Below are 23,113 nucleotides of genomic sequence, written 5' to 3'. Positions count from 1 at the left end.
CACCACCTGACAAAATAGTGATGTGTCAGTTTATTATCTGCCTCCCTGCCACGGACACTAGGATATCAGCTCTATGAGAACAAGAACTTGTCTAATCCCTGCGTATTCCCAGAACTTCAGACAGTGCCTGGCATAGGACAAGTGCTCAATAAATATTTGTCAGCTAAACATATTGTCTACACAACCCCCTCCATTTCACTTATATTCATGTCAGTTTTACTCCTTTATTATGGTTTTACAGTTTACAAATAAATATGTACTTATAAAAATAAAAAATATATTTCTATATATAAAATTTTATATTTATTTATATGTGTTATTATATATAACCTATAATATTAATATAATTTATTTTATGTATTATAGAGAAAGAAACATGTCTGTTTTCTGTGATTCCAGAAATTTTGAAAACTTCTACAGAAGAATTGCAGAAATTCTTGCAAGCCAGAACTGACTGAAAGTCAATAAAATATATGGATAAACGTACAGGATTATAGTCAGATTGCAAAAAGCTAGATAAAATCAAAAACAAAAAACCAGCTATAACAGCTTGCCAAATTCAGTGAACTAACTTTACCTCAACAATTCTACCTATGTTACTGCATCTGTAGAACTGCTCATTTCCCATTATTTTAACTTCCCCTCTGTAGGACTGAGAATCAGGTATGACTCTCTCCTGGGACCTATGGAGACTCCTCTCTCTCCACACACCTTGATTCCTGCTTGCAAGTTTGGGAAACATTAAAGCAGCTATGGGTAGCCTGGGTACATGCTCCAGCAGGAAGTGGAAAGAAATGGGAGGGAGAACTAATGCACCTGAGCCTCTACTATAGGCAGATGGTTGGCAAAGTTTCTCTTATTGACACTCCTAGCTATCTGGTAAGGCTAGTATTATACATTTTTTCCAGTGAGGAAACTGAGGTACAGTGTATTAGTCCTTTCTCACACTTCTAATAAAGACATACCCAAGACTGGGTAATTTATAAATAAAAAGAGGTTTAATGGATTCACAGTTCCCCATGACTGGGTAGGCCTCACAATCATGGCAGAAGGAGGAGAAGCAAAGGCACGTCTTACATGGTGGCAGGCAAGAGATGTGTGCAGGGGAACTGCCCTTTATAAAATCATCAGATCTTGTAAGACTTATTCACTATCATGAGAACAGCATGGGAAAAAAACACCCCCATGATTCATTTACCTCCCACCAGGTCCCTCCCACAATATATGGGGATTATGGAAGCTACAATGCAAGACAAGATTTTGGTGGGGACACAGCCAAACCATATCACACATGAAATTTAGAAGTTGTTTTACTGTAATTTAGAAATTTAGAGGAGATATGTCTTGGGAATACAATATAGTAGGAACTCAGAATGCAAATAAAACATTGAGGAGGCAGGGCTGGGGTCTTGTGGATGAAGGGTGGGAGGGAGGGATGCCTCAGGCTGGAACAAGTGCAGCTCAGAGGACAAGGAGCCAGCTAAGGGCCGAGAGGGGAGCCCAAGGCCCAGCATGGCCCTTGGGCAGGAGCCTCTGCCAGGGTCTTGTTGGGCTAAGCAAGGAACATGGATGTGGAAGAAGGTTGGAATCCTTCCCATGGCTGAGGTGGAGCCCCTATTTTAAGGCATATGGGATGTCTAAGTGGGTTCAGTTAAGGAGTCCAGAGACCCCAGAAATCAAATGAAGTTAGTGAGTACTCTGGGTTTGTGTGGGAGCACTTGGGGGGAATGAGAAATGGCATCCTACATGCCTTTAAGTACCAGGATGGGGACCCCAATGCAAATGGATGAGGCTCGAAGTACATTTTGAGAGAATTGAATTCAGGTTTCACCTTTCTCCAAAGTGCATGCTTTTCCACTGTTGCCTGATATCTCCAGTTTCCTATATTTCAAAAAGAAACGTTAGATCTTCCGCTTGCCTTTGAACAATATGCGTCACGCTTTATTTAACTTTGACAAACTAGCAGCCACATCCAGAAATAGCTTTAGGTGAAGCTAGAAATACAAAATAAGTTACTTATGGTGGCTGCTCATATGCTACAGTAAAAAAAAAATTTAAGTCACTGTTTTAAAATGTAAAAGGTATTTTTCTTATTCTAAGGCTCATGAAGATTTTTAAATTTTGTTTAGAGCTCAATGTACATCTTGTTGAACTGATACACTCCTAAGCAGTTGTCTGGCTACACTTTATCTTTGTTCTTAAAGAGTAAATTAAATAGTGAATCTAATAGTAAATGCTAATCCACCTCCCAGAAATCAAAGCAAAAAGAGAGAGTATTTCCAAATTGAGCATGGTTACGTAAGTCAAGCATCTTTTTTCTTCTTCTCTGGATATCATGAAAAAGCAACAATGAGAATTAAAATTAAACAGCCCTTCCATTTGGAATTTTTGCTTTTCATTCTTTCCTTAAAAACCCTTGGGTGAGGAAAAGAAATCTAAATTGCAGAATTGCTAAAAAAAAAAATAATAAAAATAAGAAAAAAGAAAACATCACATTTTAGAGCCAATGAGGGAGCTTATACATTTCAGAGAAATCCCTAGTGTAAAAATTTGTATTGGTATAAAATAAAGAATAAAACAAACAGAACAAATATCTGACTCAGGAGTTTTTGTTTTTTGAAAAATCCAACAAATTAAATAAAACAAAAACAAAAGGAAGGAATTTTTAAAGGTAAAGGAGATAAAAATGAGACATGACTTTTTTTAAAGTAGAATACAAAACTACAAAATTTAGTTCCTTGAAAAGAAATTTGAAAATAAATATCCAGCCAATTTACTAAGAAAACAAGGGGAAAATCATTACTCAAAACAGGAAATTATAAAAGGGAAGTCACAGAAACAGGAGAATTAAATAAATCATAAAGGAATAACTTGCACAACTCTGTACCAATAAATTTAAAGTCATGAATAAAAAGGATAGTCTTCTAAAGAAAATATACTGTGTAGAAACTGAATCTAGATGAGATAAAAAAAAAATCGAAACACACTAATTACCATAGAAGAATTAGAAAATTGTCAGATAATACTATCCTGTATTTTCTGCCCCCAAATTCCAAAAGCACCCAGATGATTTCTCAGGGAAATCTATGTATCCTTAAGAAGCAGATAATTCCTAGGTCACTCAGATTAATTTATCCAACTGATGAGCTGACTGCAACATTGCATGATTTTGCAAAGGTCATTGTTGCCCATGAGTGTCTGAGCTCGTGAGTATCTGACCATAGTAACCTCTCAGCCCCTTCCCCTCAGGACTCCTACTTCAGACCATAAAAAGCAGAAAAGCACCTTCCTGTTCCTTTAGCTTAATTCTTGTAAATTCATGGCAGTTGCTAAAATCACATTCCTTTTTATTGATTCACTAGACATGTGATAAGGGCTTACTGTGTCCCCAGCCTTGTCCTAAGTGCTAGAGTTAAAGCAGTGAACAAAACACATAACATCCCTGACCTCGTGGAGCTTATATCCTAGTTGGGGAGACAGACAACAAGAATAAAATGAAACATAGCCTGCCAAATGATGATAAATGTTTTGGAAAACAAACAGATAAAGGTGCCAGGGACAGCTGTTGGGGACTGCTATTTTGGGTGTCATAGAATTCACTGATAAGGTAATATTTGAGCAGAGACATGAAGGAGGTGAGGGAGTGAGCCTGGACATCTCAGGAAGAGCATTGGAGCAGAGGGAACCTTGCTAATGTGGGGATGTGCCTGATATGTTTGAGAAACAGCAAAAAGACCACCCAGGAGGGAGCACCATGGGTTGGGAGGAGAGCAGTAGGAAATAAATTTAGAGGTAATGGGGCCTGGTTATATAGGGCTTAGTAAGGGACTGTAAAAATGTTGACTTTCAATCTGAGTGAGATGGGAAGGCATCACAGGGTTCTGAATAAAATGTTCTATTCTGACATTTAATAGGAACACTCCACCTGATGCAGAGAACAGTGACAGAGGCAGGCAGACCAGTAAGGAGGCTGTGGCCACAGTCCACACAAGAGATGATGATAGCAGGTTACCCAAATGGGTACAGTGGAGGAGGTGAAAACCAGCTGGATTCTGGTTATGCCATGAAGATATTTTCAGGATCAAACAATACATACAAACATACCGGTGCATGGGCATAATGATTGATGATATCTGGTAGGGGTTTCAAGGTGACCTTGGGTGAAGAATAATCAAAGCTACATATTGGGTACAATGTACATTACTCGGGTGAGAGATGCAATAATATCTCAGACTTCACCACTGTGCAATCCATCCAGGTAAACAAAAACCACTTGCACTATTGCACAGCTATTGAAATAAAAATAAATAAATATTTTTTAAATGTTACCACTCCTTTATGTTTTGGTTTTCAGAAATAAATTTAAAAAAATTTTTTAAAGAATAATCAAAGCAAAATCAATAGCATCTTTTATCCAGAAAAATAAGAGTGAAGAGCAGGAAAGGTTAACCTCATTAAGCCCTATGTCCTATGAGTGGAGATTTTAAATAATGTATTAGTGATCACAGTCCAAAAACTCAGATTAGTCATTGTGCTTATCACCTGTGTTTGAATAACAATGTTTCTTTTTCTTTTCTGAATTCAAGTTCACAAACCATTTTGAATTTTTGCATGCCAATTATTTCCAGAATGCCGAACTGCTTAAAGGACATGGATATTACTCGGTGGAGCTATTAAGGTCCCAGCAAATAAGAAAGAACAAGTTGTTTCCCTGTTGTTGGCTCTACAGCTCTATAGTTTTCCAGAGAGGGAGAAGGGTGGTGTTCAGATTATCATTCATGATGAAACTTTTAAAAGATGCTCAGCTGCCCACCAAATCATAGGATGAAGGAAAGGGCCTAGCAGAAACACAGTTGCTCTGACTTTCCTTCAATGGACAGCGCCAAAGTCATACTGAACACCAGTTTTTAAACACTTCTCTGAAAAACAATAAGAAACACTTAGCCCTTTGCTACCAAGACCTGGTTGAAGAAAATGCTGTTGGTTCCCTGAGGGCTGGCTCTGTAGTCTTGTTCATTTCTGCATCCCCGATGTCTAACACAGTGCCTGGCATATAACAGATGCTCAATAAACATTTGTTTGACTGAATAAACAATTCAAGAAGCCAATGGACAAATGTTCTTTGGCATCATTCTATCCCTTTATGGAATGTCTATTACAAGCAAAGAATAACACAAGAGGAGTTTCATAATACTCCTCAGGCCCTGAGGCTAACCAGATCTGATTTCAGTCCTCACTTTACCACTACTCGCTATAGAGCCCTGGTCAAGTTCTCTCGACCTCTCTATCTATGTCTCAGTTTCTTCATCTGTAACATCAAATGAATAATAATACCAATCTCCTAGACTTCATAAGAGGGTTAACAAAGACAAAATATGGGAAAAACATAACATGGTGTCCCATAATTATTAGATCTTATTATTGACACTAAAATGGCATTAAAATTACCAAAAGGAAGACAGCATCTTGTAGGTAAACTTTATTTATTTATTTATTTATTTTGAGATGGACTCTCGCTTTATCACTGCCCAGACTGGAGCACAGTGGCGCGATCTCGGCTCACTGCAAACCTCACCTCCTTGACTCAAGCAATTCTCCTGCCTCAGCCCCACTGAGTAGCTGGGATTACAGGCACACACTGTCACGCCTGGCTAATTTTTGTATTTTTAGTACAGACAGGGTTGCACCATGTTGGCCAGGCTGGTCTGGAACTCCACACCTCAAATGATCCACCCACCTCCGCCTCCCAAAGTGCTGAGATTACAGGTGTGAGCCACCATGTCTGGCCACATCTTGTAGATAAACTTTAAAAATCTTTTTTCTTTGTTATGAACAATTTTAAGTACATACAAAAGTAGAGTATAATAAACCTGACACCCAATTTCAACAATTATCAGCTCATGGATGGTAACCCCGTTTCCCAGGCCTTTGTATTATTTTGAAGCAAATCCCAGACATGACACCATTTCATCTGTAGTACTATAATAGGTAGCTCTAAAAAAAAATAAAAATAATAACCAAAATTCCATATCACACCTAAAAACAATGAACAATGATTCCTTAATTAGATAAATGGTTGGTCTGCTGGAAGCCACAAGAAGAAAGGAAGAAGAGAATCAAATCTGTTCAAGACACGGGCTTAAGCAAGTTCTCTCCAGAGTCAACACGATGATGGAAATACCCGTTGTCACCGTCAAGGTGGACTCTCCCTGCTGCGGAGTGGGGCTGAGGTCGGGGGAGGGCAGGGAATGAAGCCAGCATTTCATGCCTGAAAGGAGGCAGAGCGGAGATCCCCTAGTGACTAAAACTTTCTTACTTCCCAAACAAAACAGCATTTCATTTGAAACAATTCTGTACAAATTCTTCTGCTTCCAGATTGATGGGAAATTAGAATTTAATTTTATCTTTTCATCTACCTTGAGGCCTTGTTGACAGTGTTGGCTTTTATGCAGGTTCTATTACACAACTAGAGCTAATTGAACAGTGACAGAACTGGTCTGGTTTGTGAAATTTAACAGAGCACCAAAGCTCACGTTTTGGGGAGAATTCAGCTCTTAAATATGTTTTGCTTATCCCACTCCCCCTAATTTCCCCTCATTTGTTTGACAAAGTCAGCAACCCAGTGGAAACCTCAATTTCGTTCTCTGCTGCTCTCATCATAAAACCCTGAATTTAAATATTTTCCTTTTATTCTTAGCTGGAACTTGGAGCAATTTGGTGGCTTCAAAATGAGATCTATTGGTATTGAATCCATTGAATATCAATAGTGCAAACCCAGATTATCATCCCCCATTTAAATACCAAAGTAAATGTGAAGTGGTAAACATTAGCAGGGAAGTGAATAACAATGCTGAGAAGGTTGCAAGCTAAGGAGCATGAAGAGGTGAAAAGGGAACATAAAACGTGCTGCATGTTTCTTCTTTCAAAGCAGAAGCTACCTTATAAGCACCAAAAACTTCAGCTGGAGGAGATACAAGCCTGGATTCAGAAGACTGCCATAGAACAGAGGCACTGGGAAACCTGATGTTATCCACACAAAACTTTCCACGTAGGGCTGGCCTCAGAAAGCATGCAGCGCAACTGCCCTCCAATAACTGAAATTTGTTAAATGAAAATTGATAGTGGCCTGGTCCACTGGGATCTGGTTTCTGAGGAAATTTCTGATAAGCTCTCTTCTAAGACCCTTTGATCAGGAATAAGGTTTTCCCTGCATGGCCCCAGCTCCACCCAAGGCCTCACAGTCTCAGGCACCCGAGTGTCTAAAAATGTTCACAGGTGCTGGGTCATGGGGTTGGGATGGAGGGTCTACACTTGAGAACAACTCCTCTGCTCCTGTCTGTATGCAGAAGGCCATTCTTCCCTTTCTCTTTGAAGACTCTGCCTCCTCCACATCAGCAGCACCCAACCCTCTCCTTTTAGCACCTTCATTTTACCTGCTTCCCCTCCTACATTCTAGTCTTGGTTAATGGTTGTGATGGAGGGTGGGAGGCAAAGTGGCTTTGCAAGCCGGCTTCTGAAACTTTTCATCTCCCATTTAAGAAGGAGAAGAAAAAGACAGAGAAGGTTAGATGAATAGAAGTCATAACCCTGCTGTAGCTCCTTATTGTCTACTTTTCCCTTGAGAAGCAAGCTTAAGGAAGGCAGGGGCAATGTCTCTTATCTGCTGCTGCATCCTTGCTGCTGAGACTAATTCCTAGTTTATGGTAGGACAGCAAATATTTGTGAAATGTTATTGGATAGCTGCATGGATGGATACTGCTTAGCAGCCATCATTATTCCTTACTAAAGGAGCTATTCTACCAAGAACTTGAAAGAGACTATACAAGAGAAAATAGAAACCAGTATACATTTCCCCTTTTGATCTAAAGAGCCTCTCTTTTTAACAACAACAAAAAAACCTTTATGACTTGTGGAGGCTGAAGCAACTTCATTTTTAGATGCTACTCTGCCATGTTGACTTCTGATTAATCCTTTTCCAGGAAGGCTTCTAAGATTTCTAGTTTATCTATTGTTCCTTGTATGAGAACACATACTTGTCATAAGTCCTGCCTGTACGTCAAAACCACCTTGATGTTATGATACTTCAATTGTCATATACATCCCTTCTGAATCACGCAGGCCCTTTCCCAGTGGTATGTAAGCCCTGGGTCTGTTGCGGGATGATCAAAGACTGAAGAGACCGAAAGTTCAGGAAAGTTTATTAAATTAAGGTGATCACCGGCTCAGCTAGTCTGAGCCCCAAACAAAGGGCTTTTCCTACTTTTAAATATCTTAAGGTGGGAACTACGTGAGGCAGGAATCGAGTTACAGAAGCAAGAAACAAAGGCAGCATTACAACATTTGTTACATTTTGAGAAAGACATGTCTTGCAACCTAAACTTATCAGTCTTGTGACCCTGCAGTCATGCAGGAACTCACTGGGCCTGTAATAAACTTTGAGGAATGTGGAGTTGGGGAGTATAGATAAGGTCCACTGTCCACAGAGAGAAGACGGGCTGTTAATATTCCCTTTTAACGTGAATGTAAGGCAGGGGTCACATTTTGCAGGAACTTTAAAAGGATTTTAAAATTTGTATTACTACTACTATTAGGTTATAGTTGATTTCATTAATTCCTTCTTCATTTCCCCCTTTTGGTGCTCGACACAAATGTAGATTAATAAAGAGCACCACAGTTAGCTATTTCTTCTTGAGTGGGTACATACTCATCTTGGGATACCAGTTGGTACTTTTGCAGAGCCGTTATTCGGGTGGTGGTATGTCTGTCTACCATTGAGTCTATGGTGGATTGGATGCTTCCGATTAGAAATGGCAAGAGACAGGGAAGCAGTAGGCATCCACCTATTATGGCCACAAAGCCTAGTATTACAGTTTTAGAGCCTCCAAACCATGAAAACCATCCTCCAAAGAGTGAACTCGGGTTCCAACCAGACCATGTCTGAACCAGAACATGAGCTAACTTCCGCATCCTGGCAGTGATTTCCATGAGAGCTTTTCCATTGTCATCAATTTGTAAGCAGCAATTTGTTAAATTAAGTTTTCCACAAACCCCCTTCTGAAGCTAAAACATAATTCAGTACTAACCTGTTCTGATAAATGGCATCTCTCATCTGGGTTGCCTGTATGGCTAGCAAGTCTAAGGCTCGGGCTGTTTCATTGACTATAATTTCCAGAACTGCTTGCAAACTTATGATGTGGTTTAACATATAAATAGGAGTACAGTATCCCCATGACCCATCTTGTGCCCAGGTGGCCAGTCCGTAGTATTTGATAATTCTTTCAGGGGCCCATTCATTATCTTTCCAGCCCCCTATTTCAATGTCCTTTTTAATGTTAGTATTTATTTTTTCCTCAGTACTTATTTTTGTAAACACATTTCTTTTGACTCTTTTTCTGCCTTCATCATAGACCAGATAGCTTAGATCTTCCCCTTGCTGCAGGGGGAGTAGAAAAAGAATGGCCTTATTGTTCCTAATATACATGCCCCTGTCCATTTATCGGTTAGTAATTGATAAGCCTTTGTTCCACAGATCCTATATAACCCTGCAGGTGCTCTCCAAACAGTTGGAGCATCTAATTGGTACCATGATTGATTGGTACCCATGCAGTTGGGAACTGCAAAAAGGGATTAAAGTGACACAGAAGAATCGTCTATAAAGCTTCTCCATTGTGTTCTGTTCTCAGATTCTTCAAAATATTGTTGACCTAGGCAAGTTGTTTCCCCTACCTGGTTCTGAAAGGACTTGCCCCAACAGGCAATACAGTATTTTCCAATGATGGGGTTCCTTAATAGCCAAACACTTGGATTTGCATTGAATTTTGTAACAAATTCAGGCAAGGTAAAATTGTCTTGTAGCATCAATTCTCTGGCTTCCCAGGGCCATTGATCTCTCATATTAGCACCTCCACATACATAACAGGAAGTAACTCCTAAATTGTTAGCAATACTTTTGGCTAGCTGGACAAACAGATTTTCAGTTGATATAGGAGGAATTTGAATTTTTGATACTTCATGATTAAAGTGTTCATTGAAAGATTTATAAAACCTGAACTGTTGTATTGGACTAAGTTGAACTTGAGTCCTTCGGGTTTTCTTTGTGATGACCAGAGGAATACCAAGTCCTAGGAGAGCTCCTGCCTGATCAAAGGTTAGTAATCCTTTATGCCCTTTAGTCCAGAAAGGCATATTTGGCTTTAGTATTGTCAGATTGAGTGGGTAGCATGTTCCAGTTGTCTACCCTATCTTCTCCTCTTGGCTGGCAAACAGAGCAGCCCTTCCTGTGTATAGGTGCTGATTAAATTCATGTGTGGTCCACTGATTATCACAATCAGGGCACTCTTTTTCGGACTCTCCTATTATGGCCTTGGTGGCTCTGCTGCTGACTCTTTCTTGTCCTAGATTTTTACAGATGGTCAAAATATTATTTAGTTTACTGAGACGTGTAGCTTGGCAGGCATCAAAATATATGGAGACAGGCCCTTTATGCGAGTAAGTGAATACTTGCATTTTGTTTACAAGTTTACTGACCCCAGTTTCTGTGGGGTTTGTATATGATGGCATTAGGGGTTCACCAAATTTGGACTTCAAATAAGAAGTCATAGGGCAAGAACTCTGGGTCATAACATATTTGGGGCTGCCCGTTTCCAGGATCACAGACCGAGTAACTAGTCTGGTTATAAACAACAAGTTCCTGTATGAGTCCCTGTACACTCATAGTAGGTCTGGTATAACAGAGTTTTAGTCACACCTTTTCCAGACCAGGCTTCTATCGTACAGTGATGACAGTCATCCTGGTCCCCTTTTATAACCATAGGTGAAAGTGTCAGTGGCTTCAGTATTACTAATATGATTAAACTTATACTATGCATGGGCACCTTTCTGGGCAACAAGTTTGGCAGCATTTGCACAGATAACATGACAGCAAAATAATCACTACAAGTAAGAGTATAACTATGTTTGTAAATTTAATCTACATTTACTTATGTATCATTGACTTCCTCAGGCTTCAGCCATGCATAGACTAGTCAGCTTCCATTTGTGTGACTAGAACAGGGCTCGATGTTTCCTCAAGCTTCAGCCGTGCATGGACCAACCAGCCTCTGGTGTGGTTGAAGCAGGGCAGTTGTCCTTGTCAGCAGTGGCTTGGTTTCACCACAGGATCAGCCATGTTGGGTGGTCTGGGTTTTGTTGACTTGTCCACTGGTCCTGGGTGGTGGCTGCTGCTGGTTTCAGCCGGTTATGATGAACCCAAGGTATGATACCTGCAACTTTAACAGCAGTGGGAGTAGACAAGATCACAATATGGGGACTATCCCATAAAGGCCCTAAAGTGGTTGGGTTCCATTGTTTGACCCAGACAGAGTCTCCAGGTTAGAAGGGATGTACTGCATCTGTGAGGCTAACAGATATTCTTTCTCTTACCCATCCTTGCATTTCCTGCGAGACCTCACCTAAGGCTTGCATTTGCCTTCTTAAGGTTAATTCCCCAATTTTTTAAATCCCCTTTTATCTGAGTTATGATCAGGGTGTCAGCCAAACACTATCTTATAGGGTGAATACCCAGTTAATTTAGTAGCGGTGCACCTGACTCAGAGAAGGACCATGGGCAGCACCTGATCCCATCTTAGATGAGTTTCATGGCAAAACTTTTTTAACAGCTCTTTGAGTGTCCGGTTTATTCTTTCAACTTTCCAGAACTCTGTGGGTGATAAGCTGTATGCAGTTTTCATTTGATTTTTAACCTCTGTGTTAGCTGTTGTACTATTTCTGCCACAAATGTTGGGCCATTGTCTGATCCTAAAGTTAGAGGCAGTCGAAATCTAGGAATAATGTCCTTTAGTAAGATTCTGGTTACTTCCCGAGCTTTCTTTGTCCTGGTGGGAAATGCCTCGACCCACCCTGAGAAAGTGCAGACAAACACTAGCATGTACCGGTAGCCTCCGGCTCGAGGCAGCTCAGTAAAGCCCACATGCAGGTTTTCACAGGGTGTAGCTCCAGTTTCTTGAATCCCTGGGGGCCATGTTGGCCCCTGCTGTGGATTGTTTGGGGCACAAGTTAAACATTACTCATAAATGGCTCGAGTGATGGCAGTTAGGCTCAGCAATAGAAATGCCATCCTACAAGAGTCTCTAATGCAGTTTTTCCCATATGTGTTCCTTGATGAAACTGTTTTATGAACCAGGGGCTATTGCTTCTGGGATAGCTGGCGAGCCTCCCATTTGAGAACTTCCACCAACTTCCTTTCTGGTAACTTCCACTTTCCTGCTCAAACCAAGCCTTTTCATTAGAGGAGTAGTTAGGGGGTTCTGTAAGAGGAAGCTCCAATAAGGGCATGGTAAGTGTTTCCTCTTCCTTCTGAGTTATCGCTGTCATTGCAGCTCTTTTGGCTTCTCTTTCTGCCTTTCTGTTTTCTCTAGCCTTGTCATGTCCTCCTGTTTGATGCCCTTTGCAATGGATGACTGCTACTTCTTTTGGAGCCCATACAGCTTCTAAGAGCTGCTCTATTTCCTTTTTATTTTTGATTTCCTTTCCTTCAGTAGTTAACAATCCTCTTTCCTTATATATGGCTCCATGGGCATGCAAAGTGGCAAAGGCATACCTTGAGTCAGTATAGATGTTTACCAACTTTCTTTGGCCAAAAGCAACACCCTAGTGACAGCTATTATCTCAGCTCTTTGGGCTAAAGTTCCGGCCGGCAGAGGGCAGGTTTCAGCTGCTGAATTCAGTGTTACCACTGCATATCCAGCCCATCTGATAAACCTTTAGATATGAAGCTGCTTCCATCAGCAAAGTATTTAACATGTGGGTCTTTTAAGGGCTAGTCCTTTAAGTCTTTTCAGCTTGAGAAAACTTCATCCACAGTTTCCACACAACAGTGATACTCTGGGCCACACAATGGGGGCTTTCCATGCTCCGCCCATTCTATCAGCAGCAGTGTGGCTGGATTTAGAATATTCATAGCCTCCAAGGTTATGTAGGGGATTTTACACAAAAGTCCTTGATATCTTAACATTCTAGGGTTAGAAAGCCAGCAATGTCCCCTCTGCTCCATCAGGGTGACAACCGTGTGGGGCACCCAAATTATTACCATTCCTCTGTTGTTGGGACAGTAAGGGTCTTTATCATGGCTTTTCTTTGACCTAGATTTAGAGTCATGTCCCTTTCTGGTATAAAGGAGATTTGTGCTTGCAATTTCTGGAGGAAATCTCTTCCTAACAAGGGCACCGGAAAATTTGGCATTCATTCTTCTAGTGTCCCATCTGTTTGCATCTCACACATTGATCTCCCTTAAGCCTAGGTTGGCCCTCTTGTCCTGGCTTAGCTTCCTGGTTTTACCTAGTTTGTCCTCTATCATGACCGCAACCACGACCACATCCTCTCACAAAACCAGTTTCTCTTCCAACTAAGGCCACCGCCAGCAAGTCTGCCTTTTCCTTAGCTCTGCATCTAGCTTTTCTCTTGGCCTCCTCCTTCTGATTTACAAACACCTTAGTAGCCACCTGGATAAGCTGGGTAATATTCACACCTTCAAACCCTTCTAACTTCCGATGTCTTCTTGTGCCTGGCTTACAAATGCCACATTAACCATACACTGATTACCCGCAGCCTCTGGGTCAAGTGACATGTAAAGCTGGTAAGCCTCGCACAGCCTCTCATAAAATTCACCGGGACTTTTATCTGGCTTCTGGCGAACCTCTGAGACCTTTCCGATATTGGTGGCCTTTTTCTCTCCAGCGTTTATTCCATTTAGGAGTGCCTCTCAATACTGCTGCAAACTTGTAGCCCTTGAGCCTGGTTAGGGTCCCAGCCTGGGTCAGCCTCTATCAGGAGTGCTTGTTGTGTATACTGCCTGATATCTCCTGTGCTTGAAGGTGCATTTTTCTCCAGCCACTGGAGAGCGGCTTGTATAACTCTATGGTGCTCTTCCATATTAAATAATGACAGAAAAAAATGTTTACAATCAACCCAGGTAGGATTGTGAGTTAGGAAAATGGACTGCATTAGATCTATAAGAGCCTGAGGCTTCTCTCTATAGGAGGGAGTATGTTGTCTCCAATTTAAGAGATCAGTAGTAGAGAAGGGCTGATAAAAGAAGAGCTGTTCTCCACCTTGGACTTCATTCTGTGCATTCAAATAAATTTGTCCCCATGTTTCTCAGAGTGGCATCTGCATTGCTTGGGCACAGACCGACCTAAGGCGGCCGACCTCATCACCCTGGAGTTCCTCCCTTGGCTTTTCAGTCAAGGGCTCTGGCTCCTCTCTGCATGGTGTTGCCTGAGGGGTGCTTCCTTCTGAGTCTGAGTCTCCGGAGGCAGCCGGGGCAGCCTTCTGTCTAAGCTTTGCCAGAGGTGGATAAATTGGTGCATAGTGGGGTGGAATTTCTAACTCTTCAGGTGGGGCCTGTAGGACAGGTTTTTACTGCTTTTCCTGTGACTTTTCTTTTTCTGATGCTTGCAGTTTCTTTCTATTGTTCCTGGTTTTGTCTTGGCCGTTAGAGTCTTACAGTAGATCTCAAAGTAGGCCTGCAGCCACTTAGGGAGGGTCTGAATTATACTTAGCCAGGAGTCAATATACGGAAACTGATCCAGGTGCCCGGGCTGTTCTCCAAGCCTGGTGACCACCTGAAACACTCGGCCAATTATCTCCCTGTCTATTGTCCCCTTGGCTGGCCACCCTACATTAAAAGATGGCTATTTTATCTCAAAAAAGTTCTCAGTTTCTGTGAAGTTAGCTTAACCCCATAATCACCATTAAAACTTTTTTTAAAGTTTTTCAGCACGCACTCCAGTGGAATAGGCTTTGACGCTTTTCCTCCTGTTTCCTCCCTCGTGATGCACTTTCACTCTCACTTTCACTCTTGGATCCACCAGACTGGGTCCTATTACAGGAGGTTTGGACACTGCTTAGCCAGGAGCATGCCTTAATTCCTGTCACAGCTAGCTGCAGCTGTGGAGCTGGTCCTCTGGGCCGTATGCAGTGTCCTAGGTCTGGTTTTTCCCACACTCGCCTGGGAGCACACAGTCCACGCTAAGAGATCTGTGCCTCCCCACATCAACCCCGCCTTGGTCTCTCCCGAGACCGTCTCTTTTACACACTTTCACATACCTCCCCCATCCCCAAAATGGTTTTCCTTTCTGACCGACTCATGAGCCCCACTTACGTCTGGTGTCAATTAGGGTGTGAGTTTCATCTGAATCAATGGGCCTCTCCCATTGTCCCAACCCCCTCGGGTCAGACTAGTTGTCATGCCCTTGGAGGTGACCAGGTTCCCCTTCCATCCTTATGGGACGGGTCTTGCCTTAGGGCCCAAACCTTACTGCAGTTCATATGTCTATGCGCTGTTCCTGTGACTGTCCTGCAACCCTTTCCACTGGTTCCATTTGCACTGTTGGAGGAAGGCTCCAGAACGTGGAAGGGCTGTTCTCCTTCTGGGCTAAAACTCTGCCGGTGGCACCAAGGACCCCAGATTTCCCATGTCCTGGGGCTCTAACCCACAGGCAAAGGAGACAAAAATCTGCCATCTCCAATCCCGGACTGGCCCATGGAAATGTTGTGGGACAACCAAAGATTGGAGAGACCGAAAAAGGTTCAGGAGAGTTTACTAAATTAAGGTGATCAGTAGGACATATGTCCAGAAAGTCTGAGCCCTGAGCAAAGGGCTTTTCCTACTTTTAAACATCTTAAGGTGGGAACTACATGAGGCAGGAAGCGAGATACAGAAGCAAGAAACAAAGGCAGCATTACAACATTTGTTACATTTTGAGAAAGACATGTCTTGCAACCTAAACTTATCAGTCTTGTGACCCTGCAGTCATGCAGGAACTCACTGGGCCTGTAATAAACTCTGAGGAATGTGGATTTGGGAAGTATAGATAAGGTCCACTGTCCACAGAGAGAAGACAGGCTGTTAATATTCCCTTTTAACTTGAGTGTAAGGTGGGGGATCACACTTTGCAGCAACTTTAAGAGGATTTTAAAATTTCTATTACTACTACTACTATTAGGTTATAGTTGATTTCCTTAATTCCTTCTTCAGGTCTACAGGGTAATGGCATGAGGGTCCACCATCTTGTCTTGCCACTGTCCAGGACACACACATGGCTCTGTTCATAAGTCCCTACGAAATGTTTCTTTCTGAGAAACTGGATATGTCAGCCTTTTTCTTTGACCTCTCAGCTTCCTTGGACTTTAAGGGTAGGTTTGCACAGACCTGCTCACTATGGAACATGACTTTTTTGTTCTTTCATGTATAATTTTAGTATCTCTAAACACATGTAGTAAAAAAAAAGGTAAGAAGAATGATATAATGAATCATAGACAGAGAACAGATGACCTGCTTCAATCAGATTTCAAAGACAATGTGAAAAAGATCTAATGTAGCTCAAAAGGAGTGTCTTCCCCATTCATCTTTTTAAGGAATCATGTGGTTTGACAGGCTCAAAATCTTTCTCCAGCTCACTGGAAACTGGGTGTGAAAATGGAAGAGGAAGAGGCATTAGCTAAATGGAGCCCAGGACCACTAAGGAGTGGGAAAGGCTGAAGAGTATGGCAGGGAGCCCCGTGGAGAGCCAGACGCAGTGGAAGGGTATGGGGCATAGCAGGGAGATTAATTGGGGACCTACCAAAAAAAGAGGAAAAGAGTGAATCAACGATAGACCCCTCTTGCTTTGAACCACTGCCAGGGGCCCCGATAGCTGCAACTGCCAAGCACATTACTCAAAATCACCCTGGCAGCCAAGTCCTAGTCCTTGGCAGCCTCTCCGCCTCCTGGGGCCAGATTCCCTTAAAGCCCCACTAGTCGTTTCATTCACTCACCTGCTTGCCACTTGCACAATCCCTGCACTGCCCTGCCCTTCAGGTCTACCCATCCTCAGTGTTTTGCCTTTCTGCAGCTAATGAAGCCCCAACAAAAAACCGAGCTTCCCAATAAAATGAGCTTCCACATAAAAGTGACAGCAAATGTTTTTTGAAGTGATTTTTATACTTTCATATTTTTCCTAAAATAAAATAATATAATGTAGTATCAAAATAAAACTGTAGTTGCTTCAAGGAACCATCTGCCTTAAACCCAGGAGTGATTGTCTGTTTGTGGATTTTACAGTTTCCTCTTTGGTCCTGAGCTGGTTAAAAGGAACACTGGTTGCCTGAACAGCCACACTTGCAACCATGATGCCTAAACATTGCTTTCTAGGCTTCCTCATCAGTTTCTTCCTTACTGGTGTAGCAGGTAAGTGCTTTGTTTCTTTTTAATTGCTCATAGCTTTGTCATCTGAGTCCGATCAAGGATCTGTTAGAAATGGCACTGGTGCTTTTTTGAACTTTATAAAGGCTGCAGCTTTTGATGTCACTAAATGATCAGGGCAGGCATGGGGTTAGTGTCTATCTGCAGCTTGAATGACCCCACATGTACTTAATGAGTTCCCACTAAAGAAAAGGCTCTCTAGAGGGTGCAGAGACTTCATACAGAACAAATGTACATCCATTTCTCTCTCTCTGTCTCCCTCCCTCCCTCCCTCCCTCTTTCTTTCTCTCCCTCTCTCTTTCTCTCTGGCTCTCACTCACCTTAGAATGTCTTTTACCTTGAAGGAACACTAAATCATGGTGGTTACCAGCACAGGCTCCTAAGCCAAACTATCGTGGTCTAGATTTCAGATCTGCCATTTACCATCTAGGAAAACTTGGGAAATTTACTTAACACCCTCAATTTCCTCATTAGTAGAATGGGGATTCTAGGTCACTATGAAGATTAAATCAATTAATATATGCCAAATGCTTAGAGAAGTGCCTGGCACAGGATAGGGACCACAAACAACAGGTGAGAATTTGCTTCTGGTATTCGTGGAGGAAACTGCAGGAGTGTAGAGCATCTTATCAGCGCCACATACTTCTGAGCAAGCCTGTAAGAATCCAAGTTAACAGATGGGTACCTCTCAGTGTAAGTGATTTAAGTAACTTGCCAAGATGGTGCAGTTGTCCAGTGACTAATACATAAAAGCAATTCAAGCCTTCATCTTCCAGAAGTGTTTGGATTTGAGAAGACTCTGGTACTTGGTAACAGCAAGGGCACATTTAGCAAAATACGGCAGGAATTCAAATGCTACCAAAATGTTCCTGGCTCTGCATCTTACCAAACCTGTAACCTCCAGTAAGAGATGCAACTTTTTAAAGCCTCAGCTTCCTCATCTGTAGAATGCGATAATAAAAATATTTACCTTACTTGGTGGCTGTGGGAATTAAGTAAGTTGTAAAGCTTTGAACATAGTGCCTAATATAAGTTAATGTTCATGTATGTTCAATGTTTGATGAATGCCGGCCAGAAGGAGGAGGAGGAGGGAAGAAGGAAGACGATAAAGTATAGCCTCAGCTTCTAATTGGTCTGCCTTTCATTAGCTCCTCTCTCCCATGGCTTTGCTCTTGGTTTTCTGTTGGAGGGTAACGGCAGGCTCTGCACTCAGACTGTCTGGGTGTACAAAATCAGCTTCACCATTTGCTGCCTGGCAATCTCCTTCAGGTCTCCAAGGCTTCGTTTTTTCAGTCTGTAAGAGGAAGACCATAATGCACAGTACCTTCCTCACAGAAGAGCTGGGCAAATTAAATGAGTGAATGCAGATAAAAGTCCCTCAGTGCCTGGTGCAGTGTTATTACTGTTGGTGGTGGTAGCACTGATGTTACAAAAATGAGAGAAGAAATCCATAGACAGAGGGATTAAGGGCATTAAGCCATCTATCTTCATGTTAGCAAATCAATTCTAGGCAGGCCTTCAGGAAATTGTGCCTGTCATCTCCTGAAAACTTCTGGAATTTTTATATTCTAAAGATGACTGATCAGGCAGTGATTTTTGTGAGCAAAATCAACTGTGGCTGTAGACTCTTTCCAAGAACACAACACCATTTGATGCACTGATGGTGGTCCAAACAATAAAAGTGAAAACAAATTAAAAAACAAATAACAGTATTCACACTATTTGGTTGGTAAGAAGAAAGGCCTGAGGAAACAGTCTTGTTCATTTGAAAATAACAAATCTTGAAAGTTCAGAGCTGAGACCATGGGCTTGGAAGTGTTTTTTTAACCATCTCAATAACGTGATACATTTGAGCAAAGACTTGAAGGAGGTGGAGAAATGAGCCATGTGAAATCCAGGGGAAGAGCACACCAGGAAAAGGGAAGGGCCAGTGCAGAGGTCCTAAGGCAGAGTCACTGAAGTCATGGTGGAGCAAGTGAAGGAGTCAACACTGCAAACACAGGGGTCGGGGTGACAGAAGATGAGGTCAGGGAGAAAACAGAAGATATGCTTCCTGGCCGGGTGCAGTGGCTCACGCCTGTAATCCCAGCACTTTGGGAGGCCGAGGTGGGTGGATCAGTTGAGGTCAGGAGTTCGAGACCAGCCTGCCCAACATGGCAAAACCCCATCTCTACTAAAAATACAAAAAAATTAGCCAGGCGTGGTGGTGGGCACCTGTAATCCCAGCTACTCAGGAGGCTGAGGCAGGAGAATCGCTTGAATCTGGGAGGCAGAGGTTGCAGTGAGCTGAGATCATGCCACTGCACTCCAGCCAGGGCGACAAGAGTGAAACTCCATCTAAAACAAAAAGATATGCTTCCTGACTCCTCCTTCTGCCCAACTTCTTATCCCTTGTAAAAAACCTTGAACCCTAAGTAAAATTTTGCCAAAATTCTCTTGCCTCCATGTGACTAAAGGCAAGCGAGGTTGTACCACCTATGTTGCATGATTTGAGGAAGAAAGCACAAGTCATGCCAGTGCAAAATTATCCCATGCCATGCCATGATTAGTCTCAGAAACACTACCCCCCAGCAGGGTCTTGGGTAGTTTTCCTCATTAGCATGGCCATTTCATCTGACGGATTATGCTTGGATACTTGGAGCCAGGATGCAGGCAGGTAAATACAGCCATTCAGGAGTGGGACAGCAAAGGCAGACCTACCTGGAAGCAGGACCCAGAGATTGAGCAAGAACCTGTGAAAAGAGGGACTGAGTGCTGGGCTGAGGTCCTGGAGCCCAGAAGTGGTCACTAGCAAATTTTGCTTGAGTAGTACTAATATAGTGGTTCCTAAGAAGATGGTTGGTGGTCTTAGTGTGGGTCTTTCATCTCAGTCATTATATTCCATCACTATTTGGGAATAAAATAAGAGCAATATTTTTTTTACTGCAATTTACTTCCCCCACAGCCTGGGAAATAGGGTGGGAAAGTATCACGTACATGTTTATGATCTGGAATGCATTATTCTGAGACTTTAGCGTGCATCAAAATCATTGCATTGAAGATTCAAAATGTTGATTTCTGGGCTCCACCTCTACTATCTGCACTTAGAGCAACTACTTTAGGGAATTCTGATGCAGGTATTCCATTGAAAACTACTGCTGGGAACAACAGTGCTCCAAGCAACGTTCAATGTTCTTCTTCTCTTATTATCTCAGGAACTCAGTCAACGCATGAGTCTCTGAAGCCTCAGAGGGTACAATTTCAGTCCCGAAATTTTCACAACATTTTGCAGTGGCAGCCTGGGAGGGCACTTACTGGCAACAGCAGTGTCTATTTTGTGCAGTACAAAATGTAAGTAAATTGAGCCTCCTTCAGCTGATAGAGATGGCACTGGGATAACATGTTCTAGAATGCAATGGAGTGTTAGGATCCGAGCTTTTTTTCAGTTTCAGAAGGGTTGAGAAGAAGCCAAGGTCAGGATAACAGTGACTTGTCTCCCCTGAAGGCTGCCTGGGGACTCAAAATGCATGATGGTATGCAGTGCATTGGGCAGATACTTCAGCCCTAGACCTGCACCAAGACCTCACAGGCTCAGCCTTCGTCTCCATGGAGGAGCCTGGCACATGGTGGATTCTCAATATCGATTTGTCAGGCGAATGTTGGAAGCAACTTATTTAGCACATAGCAAGTACTCAGTGAGTGAAACTATCGGTAGTTGAAAAAGAAGTTGTGGCAAACATGGTGGTGAGTGTGTAAAATAAGGTTTTAATTTAAAAGTCACTTTCAGAGTTGATTTACTATTTAGAACATTCCTTTCAAAAACTAATGACTCTCGTAAGCATGAACACAAACTGGAACATGCTGCTACATGTTCCTCTCGTGTGATCCTCAGGCTACTCCTGCTGGATCATTGCCAAAACTCAGATATAATCTACTCCTTTCCTGGCTCAAGGCTTGGAAACAAACACTCCTGACTTGAAAATGTCAGGTTTTTCCACTCATATATTTCTGGGGGGGTGAGGGGGGTTGAGGCTCAATCCTGTCTCCTGACAGTGAGACAGGAGATATTACAATTTAGCTTTCATGGTTTTTCAATAGAAATTCAGAAGATCAAATGCAGCTATGGCCAAAGTAGCAATTTTTATCCCATAAATTCGTCCATGTCTCTCCAGCATGGGGTAGGTCCTAGGTCAGATTTTCCTGCTAATTAATTTTGGAAGGAATATCCCCAGAAGCATCTCCATCTTTAACCGCTGCTACTTCTCTCTACATATTTTATGTAGCAATTGTAAAATTTACAAATCTTTACAATGAAGGTTTCTCCATTACAAAAGTAGATTTGTGCATTGCTGGAGATACTTTCAGCATGTAGGAAGTAGATTGGTACACTTTTTATGCTTCCCCTGGAGCAGTATAAATAGGTCAAAAGTGGACCTATTTGTGGTCCAAAGTACTAAGAAGATTAGAAACTGTTTTACTATGAATCTAATGAAGATTAAATGTCAGGACCCCAATGCAAGGATTTTATATTTATAAATCTTTTCTTAAAGAGGACTCCCAAGCTGCTATGGTTTGAGTTTGTCTCCACCAAAATTCATGTTGAAATTTGATCCTTAGTGTGGTGGTGTTGGAAGTAGGGCCTCGTAGGAGGTGTTTGGGTCATAGGGATGGAGCACTCATGAATGGCTTGGTACCATTATTGCTGCAGTTGAGTGAGTTCTCACTCTTGCAAGACTGAATTTGTCATGGAAATGTTTCTATGAGAGTGGTTGTTGTAAAGCCAGGATGCCCCTTGAGTTTGGCCTCTTCACACGATCTGTTTTCCCCATTGACCTTCTCTAGCATGTTCTCATGCAGCATGAAAAGCTCTCACCAGAAGCCAAGTGGATGCTGGCAGCACACTTCTTGTAACTTCCCAGGCTGTAGAACATTGGCTAAGTAAACCTCTTTTCCTTATCAATTACCTAGCCTCAGGTGTTCTGTTATAGAAACATTAAATGGACCAAGATTATATAAATTTCAGACCCCAGAATACCTGAATCCATTCCTGTCTCTAAGGGATTTTCAACAGCACAAGACAAATTTATAATTTTGAGAACTTTCACTTTAGCGTATCCAGTTCATGGGCTATAATACTGTTATATCCCTTGTGTTTAGAATAGGATAAACAATGAGATATTATTTTAAAAGAGAAGTCTGTCATTACAGCTAAGTTCAAGACTTATTATAAATAAATAATAATTTTAAAACATCAAATTATACTCAATATATGTTGTGGTTCTGCTTTAATTGTGATGGAATGAAACTGCTGTCACCATGTAGATTACCGAGTACAGATACCGTCTATCTTCCTTATTATGTGTCTAGAAAGCTAGATTTTAAATCTTTCAATAAATATTTTGGGAAACCTTTCTCCCCAGACTCCAATTCCTTCTCTGTTCCCCACCATCACTTTGTTACATTGGTCTGATTTATGGCAGGTAAGGAAACAAAGCGTGAATCTTCCCTTTGACTATTACACCATCCTGTGGCCTCAGGCTGAGTCAACCTCTCTGCCTCTTGCCTCACTACCTTTTTTCATGGGATTCCCTCCCCCTCTCCCAACCCCTAATTACAGGGCTCCATATATAGTCCTCACTAAAAGTTCCCGTCAATTTTCAATAAAGAGATTAATCATGTATGTTGGGTAAGCAACACCTGAGATGAAAAGTGGTAGCAACTTCTCAGAAGCAGCCACATTACTCAACAGCAAGCTGATGAGAAGTGGAGAAAAACCACAAAGAGCCAAAACCACAGAGCATTAAGGATGTGGAGAGTGAGTATTCAAAAATGGAAGTCAGTCCACACACCAGAAAGAACATTTTGCCAAGTATTAAAAAAAAGGTTAAAACC

The 23,113-nt window shown here is 41.9% G+C and overlaps 1 protein-coding gene across 3 annotated transcripts in view; it reads left to right on the top strand.

The window, feature by feature from the left end:
* The first annotated feature begins 5,236 nt into the window (after window positions 1-5,236).
* Window positions 5,237-23,113, top strand: part of IL22RA2 (interleukin 22 receptor subunit alpha 2) — a 29,827-nt gene continuing 11,950 nt past the window's right edge. For 2 of the 3 annotated variants that reach the window (XM_001171411.2, XM_527512.3), the window contains exons 1-3: window positions 5,237-5,468; window positions 17,102-17,227; window positions 20,437-20,572. In XM_001171411.2, the coding sequence (XP_001171411.1) occupies window positions 17,167-17,227; window positions 20,437-20,572 (197 nt within the window). In that variant the 5' untranslated portion in view covers window positions 5,237-5,468; window positions 17,102-17,166. Of the gene's footprint in view, window positions 5,469-17,101; window positions 17,228-20,436; window positions 20,573-22,063; window positions 22,160-23,113 lie in introns of all 3 variants that reach the window. The other variant, XM_001171428.2, reaches the window with a different exon arrangement.

Source organism: Pan troglodytes, chromosome 5 (genome assembly GCF_028858775.2).
Source record: "Pan troglodytes isolate AG18354 chromosome 5, NHGRI_mPanTro3-v2.0_pri, whole genome shotgun sequence".
Classification (NCBI taxonomy): Eukaryota; Metazoa; Chordata; class Mammalia; order Primates; family Hominidae; genus Pan; species Pan troglodytes.
Note: the sequence above shows the minus strand (reverse complement) of the source record. Positions and strands in the feature narration are given on the sequence as shown.